Below are 27427 nucleotides of genomic sequence, written 5' to 3' on the forward strand. Positions count from 1 at the left end.
CCTTACATAATCCTTGACGTAGAAACAGAAATATCGCGGATGGCGCTTTGGTCCCAATGCTCAAGGATAAATGTGTTTAGCAATTCATGCGGAGCAACTGCTGCGTACATAAGAGGGAGAGAGAGAGAGATGGAGAGACACCCGCCTTCTAAAAGTACCATTAGGGAATCACGTTTGTACAGCCCGAGGGTACTGAATACTTTGACTCGGCTGGGATAGCGAAGTAGAAAGATTACCGGGAAGATCGAATACAGAATCTAGCTCTTTATTCAGTGAATTTGTATTCATAAAGAAACAGAACACTCGAATGATAGCGACGAGCACGGCAGTCGATCGGTGAATCCAATCTCAGTGCGGTCCGGTACTTATAGCCGCCAGGCGGTAACGTTCCATAGCAATCTCTCATGGTCACGTAGATACGAAAAGATACAGGCGGCATATATTGAAACATCAACTACACAGCAACATTCACCTGTTTTCTTATGTAACTTATTCAAGGTGTTTTAGTGGTAAAACTAATCGCTCATGCCTTAGGTTCGAAATTGAGCTGTAGGTGATCCTAAAATATGTACACTTGTTTTCTATACAGTGGACGATACGATACCCGTCCGTCAGTCACATGAAAGTAATGATGAAGAATTTTTTTGAGGCTTATGTATATTTTTTCCGGGCCTGTTTTATTCTTTGTTTTTGTCATTTGTGGAAACGTAGTGGGTAACTATATGATTAATTCTTGCGTTTACGTTGGACACCATGGTCTGATAACGACACCAGCCTAGCGTGCATCGATCGTGATCGTGTCCTGCGGGTTACTGCTAAGTGTATGTGCGTGAAGCCTTGTGTACTCGCCATATCATGCATATACTATGAAAACAAGAACAGCAACAAAGCTTGTGTAAAATAAAGAATAATACACTAAGGGACTCTAAAATAACGGGTATCATATTTCAGGGTTGCATTGTAAGCGTCCCGATTTTGAATTTTTGCATTACACAGAATAGCCCCACTTACCGAGCGGGCTGTGTAGAATAAACCACACCAGTTGAGAGAGGTAATGAATATATTTACATCAAAGCAGACTATAGCACTGACATAGTTTTCATGGCCAACGCTAGCGCTGACAGTGTTCACGGTGAACGCTCGCGCTGGCGCGAACGCTAGGCCGCTTCAAAAGCGTCGTTATTTTGAACTTTTGCATTACATAGAAAAGTCTCTATTAGAGGACAGGCCCCTTTGTAAGCATCACTATTTTGAACTTTCACACCACAAGGCTTCGTTATATTGAAATATTGTACCACATAGAAGTGTCAGGCTAACACAAAGACCTTTTTAATATTGGGCCGCTTAGTAAGCGTCATTACAATTAACTTTTTTGCTGTATAAACGGTGCATTTCATAAACGGAAATTGACCGAGTGTAGTGGTAGACTACGAATTGATCTTCATGGCCCGTGTTTTATTTTCTCATGGTCTCATAAATCCAAGTGTCTTTTGCTACAATCAAAATGCAGCCGCGTTGGCCGGGAATCGTACCCGCTCTAATCTCGAGCTCAGCAGTGTAACGCCGTGGTCACTTTGATATCGCCGGCCTAGTTCACCGCTAGTCCATATCTGAGTACCCTTTCCTACGAAATGACGTCCATGTCCACTTTTCGCGCATGCGCGTCCCGGTGCGCAGCTTGCGCGCAGGAGCGACACGTCCGCTGCACCAGGTTGCACATACACTAAAGCTCAGTTCCAGTGACAGACGCGATCGATACCTAGCCGACGAAAGCTAGCGTCTAGTGAAAGCAGCGAGATCAATATGCAGATGCGCTGCATGTCCAGGCTAGGTGCGTTGTCCAGATAGGGCTCCTGTTACAAAATCACATAACAGAGTGGAGCTGTGTACACACAATACTGGTGGCGTTAGGCCCAGACAAGAGATTACACAGACACTCAGGGACTGCGCAATTTCGCTGGAGCCCGGCATTCGCTATAATATGGGGTTGTCGTCGCATTCCTGGTCGTCCTGACGGTGATGGACGCTTAATAAACTGGCTAGCCCTAACGGCTGTTCAGGGCTCCATCTCTACATGAAGATGACTTGTATGTACTTGTCTTGCAGCTTCAGTTGTGAATTATAACCTGTTTACGGACCTGCACGAGTATCTTCAGTTCCTTTTATGTGCGCGCTACTTAGTAAATTCTTAGGGCTGTATTCTGTTGCCCGCCACGGTGGTGTAGTGGTTATGGTGCTCGACTGCTGACCCGAAGGTCGCGGGATCGAATCTTGGCCGCGGCGGCAGCATTTTCGATGGAGGCGAAAATGCTTGAGGCCCACGTACTTAGATTTAGGTGCCCGTTAAACAACCCCAGGTGGTCGAAATTTCCGGAGCCCTCCACTATGGCGTCCCTCATAATCACATCGTGGGTTTGGGACGATAAACCCCAACAATTATAGGACTGTATACTGTGCCTTTCTGCTCTTTTTTTTATTGGTATGATGTGAAAAGATGTTGGTGCACGAGCAAGGGGCCAGCTACTCCTAAGCTCTTGAAGAATCAAACATACAATTCCCAGCTTTTTCAGAGTAACATCAGGACCAAAAATTTTAAAAAAGCTTTTCGAACAACATTCTCACAGCAACATCAGAACGCCGCTAATTCGTAGCACATAAAATATGAAATTTATGTAAGACCATGATGATGTAGAAGAAAATGTCTGAAATAAAAATAATAATGTGGCTAATAATGTCTGTAGCCATCATGCCAGATGAATCATCGAATGTGGCCGGGCAAAGCGACAGAAAACACACTATAACAACTACATGACCAATAACTATAGTTTGTTGTTATTAAAGTGCTTAAGTACGTTAATGACTTTGCAGCGAAGAGTAACGCTAAATCCTCTCAAGCGCCGAATAATTATATTCAATAATCACAGCATCCAATAATCACATTTACAATTTAAATTCCTTTAATGAAGTCCCCGGTTTTATCATTAGACGATTCTGTTGATTCTATAATTTAGGCGCATTCCAAGAGTATGGTAAAGGCTTATAATTTTCTCACGATGTTCCTTCTAATGACTCGTTGCAAGTTCGGAGGTTTACGCCTTACTTTTAGTAACCATGTCTGCTGGTTCTGCAGGCCCAGAGCGCAAAAGGCATTATTTTACCCTACAATTCTGCGCAGTGAAAGTTAGTGTGACGGGGGATTGCTAAGCTATGTCTGGGACCTGCTCTTGGGAAATGTAGCCCACATGAAACCCGGAACAGACTTAATGACCAGATTGGGCGGTTGTTGGCGGCCGGTTATCCTCGTGCGATCTTAACTGTGATTGCAGAGGCACTTTTGCGTGAAACAAAAGTAGCCCGTTTCAGCGAACCCGATTCGCCGCCATGTAAGAGTCGTCCACATAGGCATGCAGATAGTTCTTCATTAGGTGGGGGGGGGGGGGGGCGAAGTCTTACCGCAGCGCCCCCCACCACCTCCTACCGCTGTTCGAGTCCGAAAGAAAAGAATCTTCAAAAAATGAAACTGAAAAAAGAGAAATAAAAATGAAGTGATGAAGTACTTCCCACAACGGCCTGCTTTTTGGTCTACTGCTTTGCGTGCACATGGTTAAAGGTGAGAAGTATTCTTTCCGTGTTTCATGTTTATTTTTGTTTTCCTGTTTCGCCTAAGCGCTGAAAATACATAGATCAGTTAAATACAACGTTCAGTATCCCAGCTAGCCCAGCAAGCTGCTTTAATGTGGGAAATAAGCTGTTCTTGGAATGCAGCATCAGTGGCCCTCGGCCGCCGTTGTCGTCAAAAACCTGCATGTCTATAACCCTTCACATTAAAATATGACGGGACGGGTGCGACAGCGTAAGGGTACGGGGAAAACTTGCTGCCCCCCTCAGATGACTAGAGGGGTACGAGGGGATACGAGCGGGCGAGCGGTTCTCTCCGCAAAGACGCTGGCTGCCCGGCGTCCCGCGCACGCGCAGCTGGCGTCTCCGCACGTCCGCTGGGCCCACTGGCCCACTGAGCCGCGTAGGTAGTACGTCTATTGACGCGAATTTGGCGTTGTTTATGAAATTCCGCTATCTTGTGGAAAGTCCTACATTGGGCAGACTGAACGGTGTGTGAACGACCATGCGAAGGAACGTGAGCTTTCAATTAGAAGTAGGGGTAATGCGTATTTGGCTCCGGACTGTGAAATCTGAATGCGTGATCCGATTTTTTGCGAGATCAAGATCTTGAGTAAGAGCAAAGACAACTGCTTGGGAACTCATAGAAGCTTTTATAAAGCTTTTATATATTTATTTACGAGAAAGGCCTTGCGTGAGTGATACATCCATTGCTCTGATGGAAGTTGAAAATAGCCTCGTGCGTGGACTGCTGAGTAATTTCGTACCGCGACAACGTGATTATTTCTTGCGCATGCGCGGCGATGCGTTCATATTCATATGCGACGAAAAAGAAAGCTAAGTTAAGGTTTGCGCTTGTCAGTGTTGTCCCGCGTCTTTGTCTAGTACTTGCGCGTTTTATTTCCTTTTATAACTATGACCACTTCATGCTATTATGTATCTAACGAGAAGACGAAAAATGCATCACTCCATTAAATACTTCGCACATTCGGACACTTCTAATCCTTGCCAATGTTTCACAACGATTGCTCTTTATATAAATTTTTCATAGGATACGGCTACTCTTTTTCAGGGGGGCAGTATAAATAACAGCACAATTAAGGCTCGCCATTTGCGCGGAACAGGATACAGTCAATTATCAGAAACGTTTGCTCAATAGACGCGAGCAGCGAAAGCCACCGAAGATAGTAAGCGGTCACCTAAGAGACTCGGGCAACTCGCTTATTAACAGCCTGAAAGAAGTGCCTGAAGCAAGTGTCTGAAAAGAAAAGAGCATAGAAAATCCCGAAAACGAGGATAACCTTATGCACTAAAATTTCTTCATGGCCTAGCGTATTACACATATTTAACCCCTATTCCCCAACCCCAGTGCAGGGTAGCATACTGGATACAAACTTCTGGTTAACCTCCCTGCCTTCCTCTGCTCTCTCTCTCTCTCTCTCTAGAACAAGAGGCAGCGCAAACAACTAGACACATTCACAAGAGGACAAGCGATTACTGAATGCAGTGACGTGGCCAGGGGGGGGGGGTGGCACACCAGGCCCGTGCCCCCCCCCGAAATTCTTTTTTTCCATGGCATACACAGCACAAAATGACACTTAACCACATCTGCTTGCCCTGCTCCCACTTCAGATCATGGAGGTGCTCCCCCCGAAAAAAATTTCTGCCTACGCCCCTGATTGAATGTAGTCTCTCTTGCAAATGTGTCACTTGTCTTCGCTACCTGCAGTGTTATGTTTATACACTAATTTTACTGTGTCGTTTAGTGAGTCGACTGCAGCAGAATTAACCCTGAAATGCCCAAAGTATAACTAAAAATGAAATTGCACGGTTGTAGTTGACTACTGAACTATAACTGCCTCCTAAATAACTTTGCTTCAAGCTTTCCTTTTTAGTTACCGTGGAAACGTTGCAGCTTAAACCACTCCCGGTATTGATGATGCACTTCTCCCCTTCAGTGACATTGTTCAGCTGTCGTTAACACTCGATAGCCAAACAGGCTTCCTATAACCTGTTATAGTATATATATATATATATATATATATACACATATATATAAACAATAAAGTGGTAGCAAAGGACCCAGAAGTAAAAGTTCAAAAAAATCAAGCACGTAGGAAAAATTGTTCAGTAAAGGAATGACGTTTCGTCGGAGTGACGAAGGCCGGTCCCGCGGCCGGAACGTCAGTCCTTTACTGAACAATTTTTCCTACGTGCTTGATTTTTTTTAACTATATATATCAGCCGTCTGATACTACTTAACCTGCTGACGAATACACCAAACCTAAAACGACCGAGGTTCACACACATTTTGTGCGTTTATATGGATTTTATATGGATTTATATGGGGAGAGAGAGAGAGAGAGAAATAAGCGAAGGGAAAAGATAGGGAGATCCACCAAGCACGTTCTCGGTTAGCTAAACACGGCGCGATAAAGCTTACCAGCGCTGTCGCTTAAAAGCGCAATCTCGTTGCGGAACCTCATGCGACGTGGACCGTGGCAACCGCTATTTAAGAAGCTGAATTCGCGGCAACAAAACGTACTGGCTTAGGCAATAGTAGCCGACACATCAAGGCACCAATACGAGAGGTTGCTACATCTGTATGGTTGATCTACCTCGCTCGCAGCTATGCGGTCAATATTACTAAACTATATCAGAAGTCGCAAACAGGAGAAGTTGCATGAATAAATCTAAGATCGCTGGAAGCCCTCCTATAAATCACGAAACTATCACACAACGTACGGTAATAGTGCCTGTGCATGCATTATGCCTGGCTTGAAGGTCCGCTGTGGCACTTCGAACGTGCAGCTTAAAGTGACGTCAATATTTTCTTAACATATCCTTGCTGTGTCGCGCAAATGAGATAGCTCTTGACGTGAATCTTCCGCATATGTCTATAATGAATAGACGTTGTCTCTACGTAACGGCGTACCAGTTATCATAACTGTATATGCTCCGTAAACTGCGGCATAGTTCAGTAAAAACTGCTGTAAAAACACATTTTTTGTTCAACTGCAACTGACTCAACAAGCACTGGCACGCTGGCAATAAAGCGCTGCCTCCCGCCACTACTTGTAATGTGCGCTCGAGATCGGAATACAAACGCTCTTTACTAGCGATCTGTGCAAGTTTTTATGTGGGAAACGCATGGCTCCGTGGGCGCATTTTGGATGTCACGAAAAGCGTTGTGTCACTGATGTCACGGAGAACACAACGCCGCGCTTATTCCAAAAAAAAAAAACAGCGCTTAGAAGACGGATCGGAAAAGATCAGGGAAGAGATGCAACGAACCTGAGCCTTTCGTTAAAGGCGTATGCGGCGGTTCATAGAAAGAGAGGCTGGTGTGAAGTAAAAAGAAACAAATCACGAAGAAAACAAAATTCCAGGCTGTTGTACTACAATGCACGAAGTAACACTGTTTATATATCAAAAGAAAAAAATGATTAGTTAGCTTCTGGCGGCAGATTCGTCTTAAACGAGATGCCATCGGGATGCCTCAACACCATCAAAATCGTTTGGCCTCTGATAAATAATATGTGAGGTTTTACATGCCGAAACCCCGATATGGTTATGAGGCACGCCGTAATGGAGGGCTCCGGAAATTTCGACCATCTGGTGTTTATTAGCGCGTACTGGCATCGCAAAGCACACGGACCTCCAGCATTTTTCCTTCATCGAACTGCGACCGCCGCGACCGGGATCGGGACCCAGCAACCTTCGGGTGAGCAGCCGAGAGCCGCTGATAGAGGGCCACCGACGAAAACGCCAATAAGTACGCGTCTCAATATACGTAATGAGTGAATTGTTGTTGTTCGTGCGATCGTACCTAACGAAACTGGGGCCCATCGGTGCTCTATATCGTTCATTACGTGTCGAGTGGCGGTAGACGCACATGACATAAATCGTTTGTAGGGATGCCATTATCGCTAGCTTTTGTGAGCAATCGGCCTCCGCGCATTAATGTTAAGGAGATCAATTAGCGATGCCACACATCGCTCCAAGACGTCTCTGTATTAGGTCATGGATACGTATCAAGCAAGACAAAGTTATCGATGATGATGATGATGATGATGATGATCAAAACTTTAGTTCTCCCAAAAGAGGGGACCGATCCACAGTATCTGGTGCTATTCTTATCGTGACATATAGATAAACAGGTGTGGGTCTGTCTAACGTCACGAATATATCACTATACTAAGAGTCCTTGCAATACGCTGTTTGGCAGTGTACTGAATAATACTTTGCCTGTCTGTACTGGCGTTTTTATTAACTTATGTCCTATATAAAAATAAAGAAAAACAAATCAAAAAGGCTACCTCCGTGATGCGAAATCTATTGCAGGTATTAAGCGGTATGCCTGTTAAGGACAGCGGGATAAATACCCTCCACGCCTACACATTGTTTCATTCTTCGTTCTTTTTTTCCTTTTCCATGAATCCTAAGAATAAACCTTCGTTTGCGGTACTTCATGCTAACGTTCAAAGCCCCAACTTCTGCAGGAGGCTTCGGCGCCAGTTTATCTAAGGCGGAAGCACTCATTGTGTGGACAGCATTAGCGTTTTCTTTTTTCATTGGAGGCTTCCGCCAGATGTTCGGAGTCTGCCGCAGCTGCGGGATAGGGAAGACTATAGAGTAATTGCATAGCTGCTGCTATTGTGAGGCATTTGCAATCTTAGGCAGCGCCTCGTTATGGCTTGTTTGCAAGGGACTCCACCGCCATTTAACGTTCGCCATATTGTGGTCGCGATCAGAGAAGCTTTATAATTAGAACAAGCCATCGGACCAACAGCGTGAGGCATGTGCCTAGGGAACAACATTGCTTTGTTCTGATCGCGGTACAATGCAAATTATGCGCATGCACAATGCTTTCGGCGCACATTGAACAATGGCAGGCTTAGAACCATAGTTATTCCACGTGCCATTTATTACGCGCTTCTCATAACGAGCTCACCAGTTTGGGATGCAAAACAACAGAACGTCTCAGTAAACATCGTTGATTCGATAACATGCACCTACTTTGGTGCTTTTAAGAAGGCTTTCATTGCTCCCACTATATCATTGCCTGGTTATAAACAAGTTGAGCCCGCGGACATCGCAGCTGTGTAAGTGCGCAAGAGTTCCGAAGTGGTGAACTAATTAAGCCTCGCGAAAAAAATACGTTCTCTTTCACACCAAGTTCATGCGTAGCCATCTTTGGCGAGAACCCGTGGAAGCCTTCGTATGATAGGTTTGACCCGAATTGTGTTTTGTACAACGCAGAGGACGTAGCAACAGCTATATAATTCGTGGATCTTAGATACGCTAATCAACAGACTATCTCCCCAGGTGTGCTGGTTCACGACTCCCTTCTCTACAGACACTTACACAGTAAATTGACATACGGTGCGCCAGGATATTCTGGGTGCAACTAACGTACTTCTTAAATGACACTGTTTCTGTAATAAAACATGCCTCTGCACGATTCCTTTCCTAACTTCGTGATTTGATGCCCCTGCTTGATCGCTCTCTGACCAGCTAAGTACCGTTCAGTACTGTATTGTATTTACGATCGGGACACAGTAGTTGGTTCACCGATGCTTCGGACAATGCAACGATCCCGGAGACAGCGTTATGTCCGCCAGGGGGGTTAGGTGCGTGAATATCCGCGTTCCTCCGTCTTGCCCTCCAAGAACGCAATCACTACGGTTGGAAACGTTTCATACAACTATTCTTGCCACTTGAGCAGTTGAGCAAAGCAGCAGGAGCCGCAGGGCGTAAGCTATTTGTCGCAGCATCATGTTCTATTTGTGCATGGCAGCATGGGCTATTCAGTTTGTGAGCAGCCGCGGTGACCAAGTGATTACGGTGCTCGGCTGCTGATGTGAAAGACGGGGGTTCTATTCCGGCCACGGCGGTCGCATTTCGGTGAAGGCCAAGTGCTAAAAGCCTTTGTACTGCGCGATTTCAGTGCATGTTAAATAACTCCGGGTGGTCGAAATTATCCGCAGTCCTCCACTGTGGCGTTTCTCATAGCCTGAGTCGCTTTGGGACGTTAAATCGCACAAACTAACCAACCAGCCTACTAAGTTTATGCGTCGCCTCTGGAAGTTCATCTCATGTCGCCTTAACCATCTCCTGAAGTGCTCGACCGGCAATATGAAAGCCAGGGGCTTATTGGTTGTTTCTAATGAAAACGCTGCGTCACTCGTAATGTTCTTGCGCAAGAAAGTTGTCGTTTGGTGCTTATGTAAAGCGTCCAAACAGACAGCGAATGCTAGAGGCGAGCGCGAACAGCACGCCGACACCGTGCGCCAGCTGTAAGGGAGATCGATGGCGTTATAACGATGCTGCGTTGCTTGCCTAAAGCTTGGAGATTAATTAGCTACCAGACGGCTTTCTATATATCGCCGTCTGCGCTATCGACAGCTACTTCATGAAAGCGTCCGAGCGTAGTGTCAAGTGCGCCGTCGCGGCATCAAGAACGTTGTGCTAACTTTCTTCCATCAGCCTAGAATCAACGTGGCACTACGTGGCAATTAGCCAGAGTGATTAATTGCAGGCCGTCTAAAAGGAAAGTAAGATTCAGCACTATACGTGTCCCATAAACGTTTCTTAGTTCGTAAAACGCCAACAAGTGACTTCTAAAAGGGTGAACGTCCTTGCAGATTGAAAAACTAAAATGCAAGTGGTGTAAGCGCCTCGTTCGAGCACGTGTGCCGTGGGACACAACTCATTTGGTCATTACGTAACTCTTTACGGCGAAGCTGTCTTACGCCGAAGCTGTGGCGTAAAAGTAGTATGCATGGCTTCAGAACGGCGCAACAAGGAAGACGAAAAGACGAAAGATCACACGAACACAAGTGTGCGTGATCTTTCGTCTTTTCGTCTTCCTTGTTGCGCCGTTCTGAAGCCATGCATCTGTACCAACTCGCCCAATTGTCAGTGCTACTCAACGTAAAAGTAGTAGTCGGCGTTCGCAGAAAACTCACTGGCTGAGCCGGCAGGTCACGTGATCTCGTTCGTTGAAGCCATAGCGCTGATAAGACAGGGACCACAGAAAGAGGACAGGACGTGCGCACGTCCTGTCCTCTTTCTGTGGTCCCTGTCTTATCAGCGCTATGGCTTCAATGAACGTAACAAACCAACTAGCCCAAAAGTCTGTCCTCTTACACGTGATCTCGCTTTGACGAATCAGATGTTATCACGCATTTTTAAAATATAGCGGTGAATTCAAGACATCACGAGGCGTCCACTGAAACTCCATTGGCTGAGCTGGCAGCACACGTGATCTCGCTTCGACCAATCGGGTGTAAGTGCGCGCATCTCAAATCTAGCGACGGACAAGGTAACCCTCCCCCCATTTCCACTATTGGTCACGTGACCTGGCTCTGCGCCTGCGTGACGCCGGATGGCAAAGGGTCGACCTACAATAGTTCCGCTGTTAATAAAAGTATGTGCTGCGACAGTACGGATATGGGTCGCTTATGTCGCTCGTCCAAGTAAATAGATGAGAATTCGTGAACGCGGGGTTTCGCTGCAGCCGACGCTTCGACAAGCGGACTGACCCTCTTCAAGGCTTGAAGAACACAAGTCCGCTTGTTGAAACGTCGGCTCCAGTGACACCGCGTGTTCAGGAATTTTTCATCTCTTCAACCTTCCACTTCGCCTGATCTGCATTTTAGGGGCGAAGCTCCTTAAGGCGGCACCCGTTCGTCCCTCGTAGTCGTCGTGGTCGTAGTAGTGAGTAACAAGTCTTACGCTTTGACCTCCAAGGTGGTGCCGGTGCGAGATTTCTCCTGTGCGTTGTTGAACAATAAAAAATTCGCAGCGTGCGCGTTAACTAAAAGCCGAATTCTTCTGTCTCTCATTCCCCATTAGCAGCCATTGGAATGTTCCAGTAGGAAACGTTAGTAGAAGTAGAAGTGTAAGTGTTAGCTAAAAGCCGACTTCTTCTGTCTCTCATTGCCATTAGCAGCCATTGTTTACCTCCAAGGTAGTGCCTGGTGAGATTTCTCCTGTGCGTGATTAAACAATAAAAATTTTGTTCAAAACGCCGTTGATTGATGAAATAAACCAACGAAAGACGCCAGATGTTTTGTAAAAGCAGAACGAAAGAACGCCAGATGTTTTTCTTAAAGTGTAGTAGTAGTAGTTGCATGTAGCCACCTCGCCAGATCGTCAACGGGCGAGGTGGACCGGCAACGGCGCGAGGACCCTGCCGTACGAGAGTTAAATCACACTAAAAGACATACTTTGCGGGCGATACACTCTAGTGAGCTTTCAACTTTTCGTCTTAATGTACATGATAAAGAAATTATTTCTACGAAAAACGCAAGGCACACCTTGAGCATATGTTTGCTTTTGGGACGCTAAATGGAAACCATGAGGCGATGCGAAGCCGGAGCACTTGCACGATCGCGTTCCGTTGGCTTTCGTTGGGCATGCTACCGACCTCGCGTCGTGGAACGCGCGTCCTGTCTTCCCTCTAGCCTTGCCTTTAATTCACACAGGGCGAGCGGGGAATGCGGTCGCTCTTGGCGCTCTTTCGCTCGGGAGCGGACTTCTTCCTTGCATTTCACCGATCACAACTGATAATGAAGGGACCAAGTAAACCAACAGTACAATAAAAGTTTGATGTTTAATATATACACGATGTTTCACACTCTTTATATTATGTACTGGGCGCATTTCACGGAAGAGTTTCACGGTTTACAGATGATTCCCTCCGTAGCTTCGCCCCACTCATCATCATTCACCCCGTGGATATGCTGTGATTTTTTTTGTATCATCAAAGACCCGCAAGCTTCTCCTTGTCCTGATCGTTCATTTGTTTGCCAGGCCTGTCCTTAGCCCTCCCCCCCCCCCCCCCCCCCCCCACCTCCCCGTACGTCTCTCCTCACTCTTGATGAACAGTTCTGTGCTTCTGCGATGTCCTCCTCCACTTCTGAAAACAAACCAATGCTGGCCAGTTCCATTAAACATCTTCCCTATATTAACTTGAAGTTGGCTACGCCGCACAAATAGTCTTATTGTGGCGGTGCACTCTTTACAGGAGCCAGCACGTGTTTGTTTCAAGAAAAGGTCAAACTTCTTCCCCGAAATGAGACTTTGAGTTTACTTATAGTGCAACGGGCTATGCCTCGTGTTTTATTTACTTTTTTTGCATGAACCTTCACTTAAACTCATCCAAATTGTCGCTGGTTCCGGAGGGCCGCAGATTCTGGTAGTTTTAAACTCTTCTGTGGGCGTGTCACTCACCTTCTAAGTAACGCGTACTTGATGAAAAATTCGTGAACATGGCGGGTCGCTGGGGCCGACGTTTCGACAAGCGGACTTGCCTTCCCCGAGGCTGCAATTTGAAGAAGAGTTGCAACCTTCAAGAAGACAGGTCCGCTTGTCGAAACGTCGGCTTTCTCGTCTTCTGAACCTTCAATCTTGCGCTGAACTTCTGCCTTTTTTCGACATACTTGTCTTGTTAGAACGGCAAAAAAATATCCGAGTTGAAATAATTAGTCAGATAATAAGCACGGTTGAAAAAGCAGGTGTATTTATCTACGCCTATTCAGAACTGTCTCTATGTACAATATTATATTATTGCAGACAAAGCATATAATTACAAGTCCGACATGTCATAATTCTGAGCATGTTGTTTAGTTGCACTGAAGAGCGCACTCTTCAGTCGTATCATAGAATGTGCGAAGATAAAAAACACACAAAACTTATGGTTCTTAAGCTACGCGATAGTAGACGCTGACGCATATCTTGATTACAGGGATACCAGTGATCAATATACGTGCCTGAATAACACGTGTGTTTTTCCTGACTTGGCTTTCGTTACATTATGATATATTATTGCAGCATACCAATAGATAAATTGCTTCTACGCTTAAAAAAGAAAGTATGTACAATGACCCGAACATAAAAGCATCGCACAGCTCGATGATGACATGCCCTTGAACTGTCCCTAATGGCGCAAGGAATCCACGTACATTCCCAACTGATGCGCACACGGCTGTGATTCGATAAGGCGAACATGAGAACGCAATAATTCACCCGTAACCCGCGACGCTAAAAAATTCCCTCGTCTGCTGCTGGAGATATTTCGCAATCTACAATACAAATGAGACTGTGTTTCGTACTTGCTTCGTCACGCAATTTCGTTTTGGTTTATTTCATTCTCGGGTACGGCATGTTTCGTAAATGAGCCGCGGTGCGGACATGATGGTTCCTGTCAAGAATCGTTGAAGGGTAGCGCTAGAATCGAAGACGCGCCAGTACCTTTTATATTACCAGTGTCTTTGCTTCGCGTTCAATATCCAGCGTAAGGCTTTTCTCGAACTCATTCGCACGCAGCGCGCAGATATTGCTAGAGGCTTGAAGGACACGTGTTACCAGAAATTTCCGTTTATATTGCGCAGTGGGCAATAAGCAAACGTGGCTTAGGAGAAATGATTTGTGAAGCACATAAAGATATCTGACAGAAGGTTTGGGGTGATAGCGCAACATAAGAAGTGATGCAGAAAACGGTTCGTAGGGCAGGGGTAGGGTAGGGTAGGTCTTGAAAAGGGGATCGCGGCGTTTTTGCTTCCTTTGCAACGGTTCCTATAGACACTTCTATGCGAGGAAGGGAGGTAAATACGTGTTGACAGCACATTACGTAGCATCGGACTGCGTATCTGCTTCAAGAAATCTAATACTAATACGAAAATTGATAATAATAATAGTACCTGGGGTTTTACGTGCCAAAACCCCGATATGATTAACAGGCACGCCGAAGTGGAGGGCTCGAGAATTTTAAACCATCTGGTGTTCTTTAACGTGCACTGACATCGCATAGCACGGGGGCCTCTAGCATGCAGACTACATCAAAATGCGACCGTCGCGGCCGCTATAAACCTGCGTATTTCGGGTCAGCAGCCGGTAATGCAAAGATTATAATAAAGCTGGTAAAAAGAAGCCTTGTTCCACGAGTTGCACAGACTTGCATACTTTAGGAAATGTGGTTCACGCACGTTCTTGTTATATAGGCAGCACAAAGCAAATCTTTAGCGCTGCATCGCAACGTATATTTGAATCCCCGCAGGGTCAATGACACCATGTCAAGCTGAAGAAAGCCTTTTCTACTGTTCTTTTGCTGCGATTTCGAGAGGCTGAATTAATTAGACACTAAGCGATGAAATTCCGCCTTTGATTTCGTTTCTTATCGGTAATTAGCCATCACCAATTCATACATTTATTATTTGAGCTCGCATCAAACTGTATATTTGTTTGTTTCTTTAGTTGCTTTTTTACCTCAATATCAGTTTTTACCCTGGTGGTCTCCGCCGGAAAGCTGCACGTCGAGCACGCGAAATCGAACCACACTGAAAGGAGATCCACATGCAAGCAGCCTTGACGTGCCGCCATTAATTTCTCAAATGGAAACGGCCGCCCGAATTCGATTGGCTTTCTTTCGAACGAGGTCAGAAAAGACCAAGGCCCAACAACACACAGATAGGGCGCAGTGTCGTGGGACTGGGAATTGATCATGCGCCTAAAATTGCTGCTCAACAAATGACTGCAGCGAAAGCCGCCGATATGACCTCGATCAGCGAAAGCAGTAGGTCGCCAGGATAGATGCGACAAACGTAAATGCTGCGTGGAAGGAAGATAACACTTTTCTGAGCAAACTTTAACGAAACAACTTTTATATAGAAACATGCAGTTAGTTTGCTCGTGTTTTGCCAAGATTCCAGGATGGATCGCACCAGTATGCCAAACAGAATGTTTTTTTTTATTGCATCTTCGTGGTTTCAGATACCTTTAGTTTGAGCTAATTTGCCAAAAGTTAGTAATAATTGTCGGGGCTTAACTTCCCGAAACCACGATATGATTATGAAAGACGCGGTAGTGGAGGGCTCCGGAAATTTTGACCACCTGAGGTTCTTTAACGCGCACCTAAATCTAAGTACACGGTCCTCCAGCATTTTCGCCTCCATCGAAAATGCGGCCGCCGCGGCCAGGATTCGATCCCGCGACCTACTGGTCAGCAGTCGAGCCCCTTCGCCACTAGACCACCGTGGCGGGTTGCCAACAAAAATAGTTATGCGACAAATGTAAAGGCTGCGTTGGGTGAAAAATAGCATTTTGCTGAGCAAACTTGGATTTAACAACTATTATAAGGGACAGTGCAGTTTAGCTTGTATATGTGATGCCAAGATTCCGCGAGGGATGGGAACAAGACGTCTTATTATTATGTTAATGTACTTTTCTTATGTCTTACTTCATGGTTTCAGATACTAGTAGTATGACGTAATACGCCAATAAAAACGAGTTATTTTGGAGCAATTATTTAACAGTTTATGCATTTGATATTTCAAGCCCTTCCAATCTAAAAATACATATACATAAACAACTATTTTTTATTTTTCTCCAATACTGTTTCAAGCATAAAAATCTTCGAAAAGAAATAAAGAACATCAAGAAGAGCGCTTGTGTTTTCGTCATTTATGTGTGCGTGATTGTGTCCTTTTGCGAGCTGCTTCATCAAATATCATGGCTCACCAACTAGCCCATCAGTAGATATTATGTATTTCATTCAGCCTGTGTAAGCTGATTATGAGCAGACTTTTTCCTTTTAACTTTAACTTTCAAACTCTATTTTAAATTTATTGCTATTTGCATATACTAGTCTCAGACGGAGATACAATATAACGTCATTATAGAAATAACGATATAAAAATAAAGCTAACACCACTAATGCCGCACTTATAATGCACGAGGTGCATTTGGAACACGAACTCAGTATAGCGCGTATAAGTACAAATAGCGACTTGCGAAGTAAAAAAAAAGCGAACTGGTTGTGCAAATTATTTTCCCACATTGTGAGAACAAACCCAAGAAGTCGCGGGATCGAATCCTGGCCGCATTTAGATGGCCGCATTTAGGCAAAATTCTAGAAGCCCGTGTACTTAGATTTAGCTGCACGTTAAAGAACCCAGGTGGTTAAATTTTCCTCAGCCCTCCACTACGGCGTCTCTCATTATCATCATGAAGAGTTCGACGAGAACCCGCCTTGCGATGAAAGAAACCGGTGAAAAAGATAACGAACACTCGCCACAAAGAATTAAATGAGCTAAAAACGCCGATTATCGTAAAAGGAAAAACTGCTACCTGCACGGTTATTGTTAGAATCGCTGCTACCATTCAGAACACACAATATGCCATAATCAGGACACGTGGGAATCAGCCAGTAATATACGCACGCACGCTATACATTTCACCGACATGTAAACCAGAGGCACTGCGTCGGCTTTTATTACGACCAAGGAAAGCGGCCAAGTAACGTCGTCTGTTAGCCGACTTTTATTTTACTTCTTGGACGTGTTCGTTTTGTTTTAATCATAATTGTGTCGTTGTTTCGGGGCTTAAAATCCCGGAAATTATTATAAACCATGAACTAAAGCCCGGTTATTCTCCGATTACGAAGAGAGACAACTGTCAAAGAAGCTAACAATTAAACGCAAGGAATTATTGTCTTAAGAAACCGAAGAAGATATAAAAAGTGCTGGGGTTTTACGTCTCAAAGCCTCGATATGACTATGAGGGACGCCGTAGCCAACGACCACGCTGACGCTTGCAGCCGTAGTGGAAGGTTGCGGAAATTTCGACCATCTGGTGGATTATTTAACGTGCACGAAAATCTAAGTATACAGGTCTCTACCATTTCGCCTCCATCGAAATGCGGCCGGTATTCGATACCGCGAGCTTCGGCTCAGCAGTCAAGCACCATAGCCACTGTACCACTGCGACGGGTTGCGAAAAAAAGACCGCTCACCGGCAACGAACAGTGCGAAGTGGGCTTCGGTGACGGTGACTGCGCCGGTGGTGGCGTTGTCGTCGCGATACGTGACGTTGCACACGTAACTTCCGGTGTCGGTCCTCTCTAGCCGGTTGAGACGCAATGCCGGTGGGTCGCTGAGCAGCGAAAAGAAAGCCCGGTGCTTCCACCGGGGCTGCTTCCAGTGGCTTCCGTCAACCAGGCTGACGCTTGCAGCCAGCACTCTTTGCGTAGAGACAGGCGCTGCCAGGGCGTAAACTTTCTTCGGCTCTTTCTGCTTCGCGCCGATCAATGCGGTTGAACTGTCAGACGCAATGCCGCTGACGTGGAACCAGATGGCGGACAGTGGTTCGCGTAACATGTCGATTGGGCACGAAAGTGACGTCTGCTCGCCTTCCATGACGTTCAGGCGTTGCGGATCTTTCGAGACACCATCTGCAAAAGAAAAAGACGGCACTGAGCCTAAGTCTCGGTGTCACTGTAGCCATGTAAGGAAGGAAGGAAGAAACAAGCGGAAAGGCAGGGAGGTTAGCCAGTTCTTAGACCGACTGGTTACCCTGTGCTGGGCAAAGGGGTAAGGGGGATAAAAGATGATAGAAGAGAGATGTTACAAACGAGGCATTGTTATCAATAAGGCACTCGATTCAGTAAGACACCACGTTTCAAAAACAACCCTTGGTGACTGTTTAGAGCGCGGGAGCGGTACTGTTTCACTCCCATTGTTTGCCATCTACGGGAAACTGTTGGGAATAACGTAATTATGCATCTGAGCATGCGCGGCCAGGCTGAAGGGCTCCCGCTGGTCTCAACTATCATATGGATGTGTCTTACGCAGGTCACCGTTTTGATGAGTCTGGCCGATGACAGGATGCGTGAGCAGTATGCTGTCCGAGGATTCGGTTGTTGGGTTTGTCGTGAAAGGACGGTTGCTGATTAATAACGATTACTGCCACGTGCATGATGTCTGTATAGTATCGCGCATCCATCAAGCAGAATCATGATAAAGGTGCAGATGCGCGACGCACGTTGCTACGACCAGCACTGGGGAGGGAAATGAAGTAGAAGAGAGCTTTACGCCATGCAGCCAGCCTTGGTAAGGGTACTCTCCACAAAGCTACTTCCTTATTTTTTCGCAGTATCGACGCTACGCGTGCCTCTATGACTCAGCCTACCGGACGGGAGCATTTGGTCCCTGTTAGTTTTCAATCAATGCGCATTTGATCGACTGCCCTGCACTAGCACTGCCCGTCATGATGCATGCGAAGCCAGTTCGCTAAAGCCTACCGCGCGCGCTGTGACATGACGTGACATGACATCCCGTGTTAGCAAGATACGTTTGTCTTCAATCGCGTTGCGCAACCGTATTTCCTAATTCTTCTGTCAGTCATGATGACCATGACCTCTGAGGCCCCGTCCAAGTAAATGTGTCATTCCATCGTACGCTAGTAAGCGGCACCAATGGTCTTAGCAGCGTAAGGCTTATCGTATTGCTCTGCTCCCATGCTATAAACGGCCGTGACGGGGGCTGTACGCACTGATTAGGGAAAATTGCAGGTCGTATGCCCGACTGGTGTGTCCTTTATAGGTTAAAATTGATTCGCTTTTTATATAAGCGAGAACATCCCTTCGTACCAATCCTATAGAATACGACACTGTCTCTAGTGTAAGTGTCCGCGCTGTCGCGATCGTCGTGCCACCTGCGGACTGTACAACTAAAAATGAAAGAAATAAAATAAATACCATGCACTGTGACGTGGCGATCATGTAAAAAAAATCCGATTTGTTGCTGCTGCATTCGTTGCTTCGCCCTTGTGGCGAAACTGTGACCTCTTCGTTTTTTTTTTTTCACCGAGCGATTATTTCAGCTGCGCAAGAAAAAGTCCATCAGCAGTCGTCAATAAACAAATACATATGACAAGTCACACCCTAAAAAAACACTATTCGCTAGAAATATCGAAAGAAGCGAAACTCTTCTCATCACAGAGGAACTGAGAACGCCAACATACGTTCGTTCATTAAAGAAAACTCGCAACATTGCAGTTCATCTACACTCCTGTTTGTACTCATAGCGTGCAAAGATGCGAAGGCTGGAAGTAGTTCTTGCAACAGCTGCGTTCGCACCAAGAAGGAATTCCATGTTTAAATCATTATTTATTAAGGCTTAGTGAAGAATTCCACAATGTTCTGTTGCTTCTGTATATAATTATGGGTGCCCGAATATTGTAATGTCGAACAGTGTAAGCCACTATTTGTAAATACCAATATTCTTTGAAAGTCTACAAATACTTCCATGCGTTGAATGCACTAAAATAAACCCTAAACTGTTTAAAGCTCGTGCTTAGTGTCACCCGCCTGGGCGTGTACAGGTGTGGCATATGATAGCTTATAGCGCGGCAAACTACGTCGCTCCCTAAACCAGACTTTACTGGGAATACAGCAATCATTCGCACTGCTTCAAAAGTTCTGTGCTGCGTATTTGTTGCTGATGCGGTGCGCAATGTTAAATTTATAACTACCAGACTACGACTACGTGAATGATATGATAAAATCATAACCACAAGGAAGTTTAGTACATTGCGTTTAATTGTAGAGACGGCTGTTCAGCTATAAGAAGCTATCCCATGTTCCATTTTATTAGCTTCTGACACTATTCGATTCGAACTCAAAAATTACTATCATACCCATAAACATGAACAAACTTTGTATAAAGCCATTAATGTGTTGCTTAGCATCGTTTGGTGTTTGTTTATATCAGGGAGTTTTAGTACAGGGATCCCCCAAGGTGCTTGCGTACGCTAGCTCTTGCATTCCTTCGTGATCTTTTTAGATGTTACCTGTCGAATAGAAGAATGCTGGGAAGAGTAGAATGGTGCGCAAGAACACTCTGACCCAACGGCTAGGAGTCCTCAGCACTAAAACTGTCTATTATTTCTTTTTTTCCCCCCGAACAGTATAGCGGCGCCTCATGCGCGCATTTCCAACCACGAAAGCCGACCACGAAACGCCCACGGCGCTATACGTTTTGATAACCGAACTTCTTGCGTAGCTTCCACAGTGTTGCACACTATTTACGAAACGGGCTTATGAATAGGAAGGCGGTGCGACTGTATAGCCACCGAGCTGCGACGAATTACTCGCACGCACGCGACAGGCACGTCAAAGAGAAACAGGATCCACACGCACGGCAAGCGAGCTGCGTTTAATGTAAGCGAGCCGCACACGCGAATAGTCGCGATTCGAGTTTTCCAGGCATCGCGTGCCACCGTATGACTCGGTTTCGTCAATCGCGCTGCGAACTCTACTGCGACCACGCCCTCCAGGCCGAAGTGGAAATAAACACGCGCCTTTTAATCATTGCCTTTACTGGTCAATTTCTTTTTTTTTTATTTATTCCGCAGAATTGAAAACGCAACTACGTCTGTTCGAATTTCAGCGGCAGGCGCGCGGCGTTGTGTCACGAGAGCTTGGACGCGTCACGAGCAAAAACCATCTGATGACGAAATCTTTCAGTGAAACTTGACCAGGTGCGTCGCGTGAGTACGGGGCAATTTTATTTTAAAATGCTCGGGGGGGACAAATATTATAATTAGGTATGATTTGGAAATACCGGCTAGAAGTAGTACAGGTTCGTCGAATTAATGAATTAGTAAAATAACTAAAGGCGCGTGATTGGTAAAGCGCAGCGTTTCAGCTACTTCTCAATTGCCCTCGAACGTCCGGTTACAACTTGCTATTAAAAAAAGAGACAGGGCAAACTTATCATCAAGAAAAATTTTAAGGACGGTGGTGGTGAGGCAAGGCCTCGACGTCCCCACGTGGGAGACCTAAAGCCCAGTCGGCGAAAGCTCTGCCGGACCATCAATAAAGTTGTTACCAACCAACCAAAACGCTTCGTCGTTATCTTTTTACCAAACCGCAAATTTTATTTATTCCATGTTTGTTCGACGACGCAATCCTGCTTGTCTTGTCCTTGTGATGATATCAAGTATAATGGGTATTTTGTTGCTACAAGGTGTTTTTATTTTTTCTTTTATTATTTTTTTTTTGTCGGAGAAGGAGACGCGCGTAAAGGTCTGGACAGACGTCCGCTCTGAAGATTACGTCCGCACGTCTGGAGCTTTCCCTCAGTACAAATCAGAAGTCGACGCACAAAGAGCTCTAATTAAAACGTTGGATACACGGGATATGTGATTCAACGTAAGTATGAAAAAAAAAAAAACGTAAGAACTTTAGATCGCTTAAGCCTCCCAGCTTACTTCGCATATCATTGTCTAAGAACGCTTCTTTGTTATAGACGACACTGTTCTGACCATAAATAACAAAAAAAAAACACAACAAAGACACAACTGATGTTTCAAGTCCACAGAGGGCGTTCACTTCGCTTAAACTTTCCTTATCTGCAAATTCACACAGTGCCGCCACTTCTTCTACAAAGTATCTTATTGTCCGCAATACCAAACCAAGAATACATGCATGCGCATTTGCTGCAGCAAAGAAGTTCGTTAGTTGATGCATGTATCTATTTTATAACGATATTATGCATAACGGTGGTACTCGTAGCATGGGTTCAGCGTTAGCGAAACGTGCGCTGATTTAGACTTAATCCCGTCTTTCTCTTGCCTAATCCAGTCTTTCTATCGTGACATAAGCGACCGAAGGTTTTCGTTCTCCTCTGAAAACAACGTAGTCTTATTTATGTATTTTCGTCTGCGGAAGACATCTCGCACCTTTTTTTTTTTGCAGACGAATGCGGTTGGTCGTAAAAGGTGGCTAAGAAGCTTCAACAGTACAACAGTTTCTCTTCAAGAGAAAGACCAGCATGATGGTAAGGCTCTATCTGCTTCTGCCACAGACCTGTTCTACGACTAAAAGACACAAAATGCGAAAAAGAGAGAAAATCAGGAGCACTTTCCCGTTCGGGAAAATGAGGGCAAGCGATTCATAGCGTGTGCGTGCCTCACAATCAATCAATCTTTCTTTCTTTCTTTCTTTCTTTCTTTCTTTCTTTCTTTCTTTCTTTCTTTCTTTCTTTCTTTCTTTCTTTCTTTCTTTCTTTCTTTCTTTCTTTCTTTCTTTCTTTCTTTCTTTCTTTCTTTCTTTCTTTCTTTCTTTCTTTTTCCTTTTCTCTCCCTTTCTTTCTGTATTTCTTCTTCTCTCTTTTTTTCTTTCTCTCTCTCTTTATTCTTTCGCATGTGCAATGCTCCACCCTAACTTTTTCCTTCCTCTATGCCTCAAATTGTACCTTGACCTATGTGCTTAGGAGTGCGACACTATTGTTGCTACAGGCAACAACGACGATCACATGTGAGACAATGAAAACACAACCTTGAAATGCAACAATGAAATGTGGCAATGTCAGCTTTCCATATCAAAAACGGCTGATCGCAAACAAGCGCAGAATCGAGAGAGCATCATTCATTTGTAAAAAGGCGCGTACATATACTCTCGTGACCAGCGCACCATCGATGGCCTATTTGCGTACACCCGCATTTCTGTATGCTCGCCGGCATTATGCCGCCGCCACCACCTAAATCTCTGTCATAGAAGCTTTGCTTAAGGAAAGTCATAGGAGATGCGCGTGTCCTTGTAAGGCAGATGACACAGCAGATATGTTATAAATGTTGGCGCAGTTTGCGTCCGTGGCATTTCTGTCGCATATAGCCTTGATGATATCGAGATCCAGGCACATAAACAAGATATTTTTACCCGTTTGCCGATTTATCGATTACGATCGTTTTCGAGCATCATTACAGATTGACAAACAAACGCAAATACAGAGCGGTGTGCGTATGCGCTTGTGTAGGTGTGTAGTGCGTGTGTGTGTGGGGGGGGGGGTCATATGCTGCTCGGCTTTGATGTCGCAAATGGCACTTGTGCTACAAAGTGAATAATTAAGGAAAACAGTGCAGGCATTCAAACAGACAGGGAGCTGACCAGTGAGGCGTCTGTCGTATGAATGAATGAATGAATGAATGTTTATTTCCAGCGAAATTCAGGAAACGGTCCTTGAGCGAAAAGCTACTAAGGTAGCTTGAGAAGTGCACGAGGCCCAATGTCAGCTGCCTTCTCTCTGCCGATATAGCCAGCAAGGCAGCTTAAAGAAGGTTTTTCGCAGCAGTAGTTATATGTAAAGAAAGGTAGCCATCTGTTTGAGAGAAAAATGAGAGAAAGATGTGTCAGCGTTATGTGAATAGATCGTGCAAAGGTGGAGTCACGCAGTTGTAGACTTCAACAGCACCGTCCACGATGAAGCGGGCCTCGTACCTCGAGGCGTACGCAATAGATAAGACCGATGACAAACCTACGGCGTTGTGAAAATTCGCCAAGAGACTTAAAGTGACTAAAGTCATTAAAGCGAAAAAACCAGCGCTGTGAAAATTCGCCAAGAGTCTTAAAGTGACTAAAGTCACTAAAGCGAAAAAACGTTTTTTCTCGCATTAATAAATGACTCTTTCACAACACCAAAAAAACACCACGCTTGCTGCGAGAAGACACTTGGTAAGTGAGAAAACGCGCGAAAAGAAAATGCACGTGGCGACGCCACATTGAAGTTCGCGCACCAATCGCCGTGACGTCATAAATTTTGACAGCGTCTACTAGGGTCCCTTTCCTCCCCGAAAAACATTTCCGCCTACGCCCCTGCTGTTGGCACAGCTTGACACAGGTCCCAACATTTAAGAGTACAAGGTGTACGAATGGGGTACACGAAGTAAGTTTAGGCTCGATTTGCCCGGAGTAATAGAAGGAATAATGAATGCAAATCATATGAACAGAAGCGTCGTCCTTCGTTCAGTTTCGATCCTACCCGGCATCGAGCGTTAAAGAAATAACCCCCAGAATACCCGTGCCGTGTCTGAAGAGAAAGTCCATCTGACGTAGACATTTGCACAATGACAATGCCGCTCACGGTAGCTTTATGGTAAACACTTTCTTTCTTCTGGCATGATCTCATTAGAAACCTGCAGTCAATCTGTCCCAAAGGTGCGTTTCTGTTTACTCTAGAGTCTTGCGTCCCCTTTATCCACAAGCCATTTTGTTGCTAACGTCGCTAATGATTCTGTATTCGATGTCGTCACCGAAATGGGGCCTCGCCGATAAGCTGAGTCTCCCAAGCGGGAACCCTGGACAGAACAAAAAAAGAACCATCATAATAAGTAACGCAGTGTAGCCATGTTCAGTTACGGTCGACCTGACATTCCGCTGACGAACGATTTGTTTATGGCGGTCGGGGCCCTCTTAGAGACGGGTGCAGGTCGTAGAGAAACATACTGTTATCAGCCTGCTCGCTCCTACGGAGAATGAAACTCAATGTTCTAGGGAGAACTAGAAGAGGATAAAAACGAATATTAGCGGAGCTTTCTAGATAAAGAGATTTATTCGTAATTAAAGAAAACGAGCACGGGGACTTAACTGACTCCGCCCGCTCACTCACTCACTCACTCACTCACTCACTCACTCACTCACTCACTCACTCACTCACTCACTCACTCACTCACTCACTCACTCACTCACTCACTCACTCACTCACTCACTCACTCACTCACTCACTCACTCACTCACTCACTCACTCACTCACTCACTCACTCACTCACTCACTCACTCACTCACTCACTCACTCACTCACTCACTCACTCACTCACTCACTCACTCACTCACTCACTCACTCACTCACTCAACGCCCGCCTTGGTGGTACAGTAGTCAGGGTGCTCGGCTGCTGACCGCAAATTCGCGGGTTCGATTCTCGCCGCAGCATCGCATTTCGATGGAGGCGAGTGCTGGAGGCCCGTGTACTGTGCAATGTCAGTGCCAATTAAACAACACCAGATGGTCTAAATTTCCGGAGCCCCCCATTACGACGTGCCTCATAATCATGTCCTGCTTTTGGCAAGCAAAACGCCATATAGTATCAATCAATCAATCAATCAATCAATCAATCAATCAATCAATCAATCAATCAATCAATCAATCAATCAATCAATCAATCAATCAATCAATCAATCAATCAATCAATCAATCAATCAATCATCAATCAATCAATCAATCAATCAATCAATCAATCAATCAGCTTTTAGCGTTTGGTACATATAATACTGGTTACAATTATACCGTCTCATATACCTGTTCATGAGAAAGGTCTCGCCACTTTCCATTGCCATGGTGTTTCGAGGCAGTTTGACTGGACAAATCTAGTGGGAGATTCAGGCTACGAAAATCTAGCGTGTAAAAACATCGTACTCGTTGCTTTATTTGGAACTATTACTACTTGGCGTCCTATATACAGTTTAGAATAATGGGGCGGAATACTGAAAACGGTACTGTGCATTTTGTGGTTGGAGTATGTTGAAGAGCTAGATCTGGCAAATCTTGATTTGAAAGTTTCCACTGCGGTGTTTTTCACAACCAAGTTTGCAGCTCTCGCAGCACGCGGAGCTTAAATCGTGCACTTTAACCTTAAATAAAAATTCTTGCCACTGATTGCGCAAGCGCAAGGTGCCGCAAGTGTAGAACAAAGAAGCATACAAACAAACAAGCAAACATGTAAGTAAATAAATGTACAAACATAACTGTACGCACTTGTTTACTGTACTTATCGAAGTCCTTTTTTTTTTCTTTTTTTCTTATGCACGCGCCAAGTTATGCTAGATGCTGCAAGGCACTCGTTTGCCGAGACTCAGCTTTTTCTTCACACTGCTGCGTATCTTGAGCTCAGATCTTAATTGCTATTCCTCCGGGCGTTTCCACTTTGAATGTCGCAACACGTTCTTAGATATTAGAACGCGCAGGAGTGAGAGAAACTGCGTACAGCGTTTCGGTAAACCAAATGCCACAAAAGTGGCCCGGCTTTCACCGTAGAGCCTTTGACAATTGCGCCTTTTTCGCTTGTTTTTTAAGTTTCCTGTTGAAGTTAGAATACGCAATTGTCGTAATAGTGGAAACGAACGGATATACATCTGCGGTAGCACTGACTAGTCCATTCTAGCACGACAGCGCATGTACAGCATACTCACGGACTGAAAGGCGAAAATTAAGGGCTATGAAATGCTGGTTGTTTCGTTTCCAGTGTCTGCAGTTCGTATCATGTCTGCGTAATTATGACTCGAACAAATTACATCAGAGCCGCCATTACCTTTAGCCGCAATATTTGCAGTGTCATTACACGGTTATCCCGAGCAGTAGCTCACAGCAGTCGTTAGACTAAAAATGATGCCGCGTTTCAATCCGTGAGTACCGTGCACTGCGCGACAGGGTCAGAGAAAGAATGAAACGTAAATAATAAAATTAACGAAGATTTAGTTTGGGAATAATTCGACAAGCTTTCACCTGATCCATGTAGTAATGGAACATTAGTAAGAGGAAAGAGCAACAAGAAATTGCGTGCAATGCAGCAACAAGTAAACGATATTTGCACATACAGACGAGAAAATGTCGCGCGAGTACTACGGAACTCCTTCGAACCACGTCAATGTAAAGCTATATAGCTGCGTTTCACGGTGATAGAGTTGTGATCTTGCTGCACGGCACTTTACGAGCTGTGGAACGACAGAAGCCGCAAGGGGCCATTGGGCGCTGCTGCGCCTACGTTCACATGGAAAATTCCCGCCTAATCACGCTGAAAACGTTCTGCCCATGTGCATTTTTTATCGATGCCATAATTTAAAGAAATCAAAACTAAAAAAATAAAAAGAAACCTAGGAGGATGCTTGAGCTTCGCCTTCAGGACAAGAACGCGATAGCGCAATCGGGCCCCGTGCGCATCGCCTACTCAAATGCTAGCCTAGCTTCGGTTCTCGGTGCATGCCTCAACCGTGCCGTAAGGAAACGAACGACTGTGCGCGTAAAAAGATTGGCCGCTTCAAAGTATCCTAGAATGCCTATTACAAGTACAGTTGTTAAGTGCCCACTACGCCGTAATTCTTCCTTTTGAGAATCAGCGAAGGGCCCACTACGCGTCCGTAAGGCAACACGCGAACCTACGCTGCTGCCCACTTTGTTGATGCTTTTGCTGC

At 45.2% G+C, this 27427-nt stretch overlaps 1 protein-coding gene across 2 annotated transcripts in view; it reads right to left on the reverse strand.

Moving 5' to 3' along the window:
- The window catches only part of LOC119407059 (uncharacterized), a 59293-nt gene that overhangs the window by 19177 nt on the left and 12689 nt on the right, over window positions 1-27427 (reverse strand). For both annotated transcript variants that reach the window (XM_037673897.2, XM_037673898.2), the window contains exon 2: window positions 17417-17854. In XM_037673897.2, coding sequence (XP_037529825.1) covers window positions 17417-17854 — 438 coding nt within the window. The remainder of the gene's footprint in view (window positions 1-17416; window positions 17855-27427) is intronic.

The sequence above is a fragment of the Rhipicephalus sanguineus genome, chromosome 10 (assembly GCF_013339695.2).
Source record: "Rhipicephalus sanguineus isolate Rsan-2018 chromosome 10, BIME_Rsan_1.4, whole genome shotgun sequence".
NCBI lineage: Eukaryota > Metazoa > Arthropoda > Arachnida > Ixodida > Ixodidae > Rhipicephalus > Rhipicephalus sanguineus.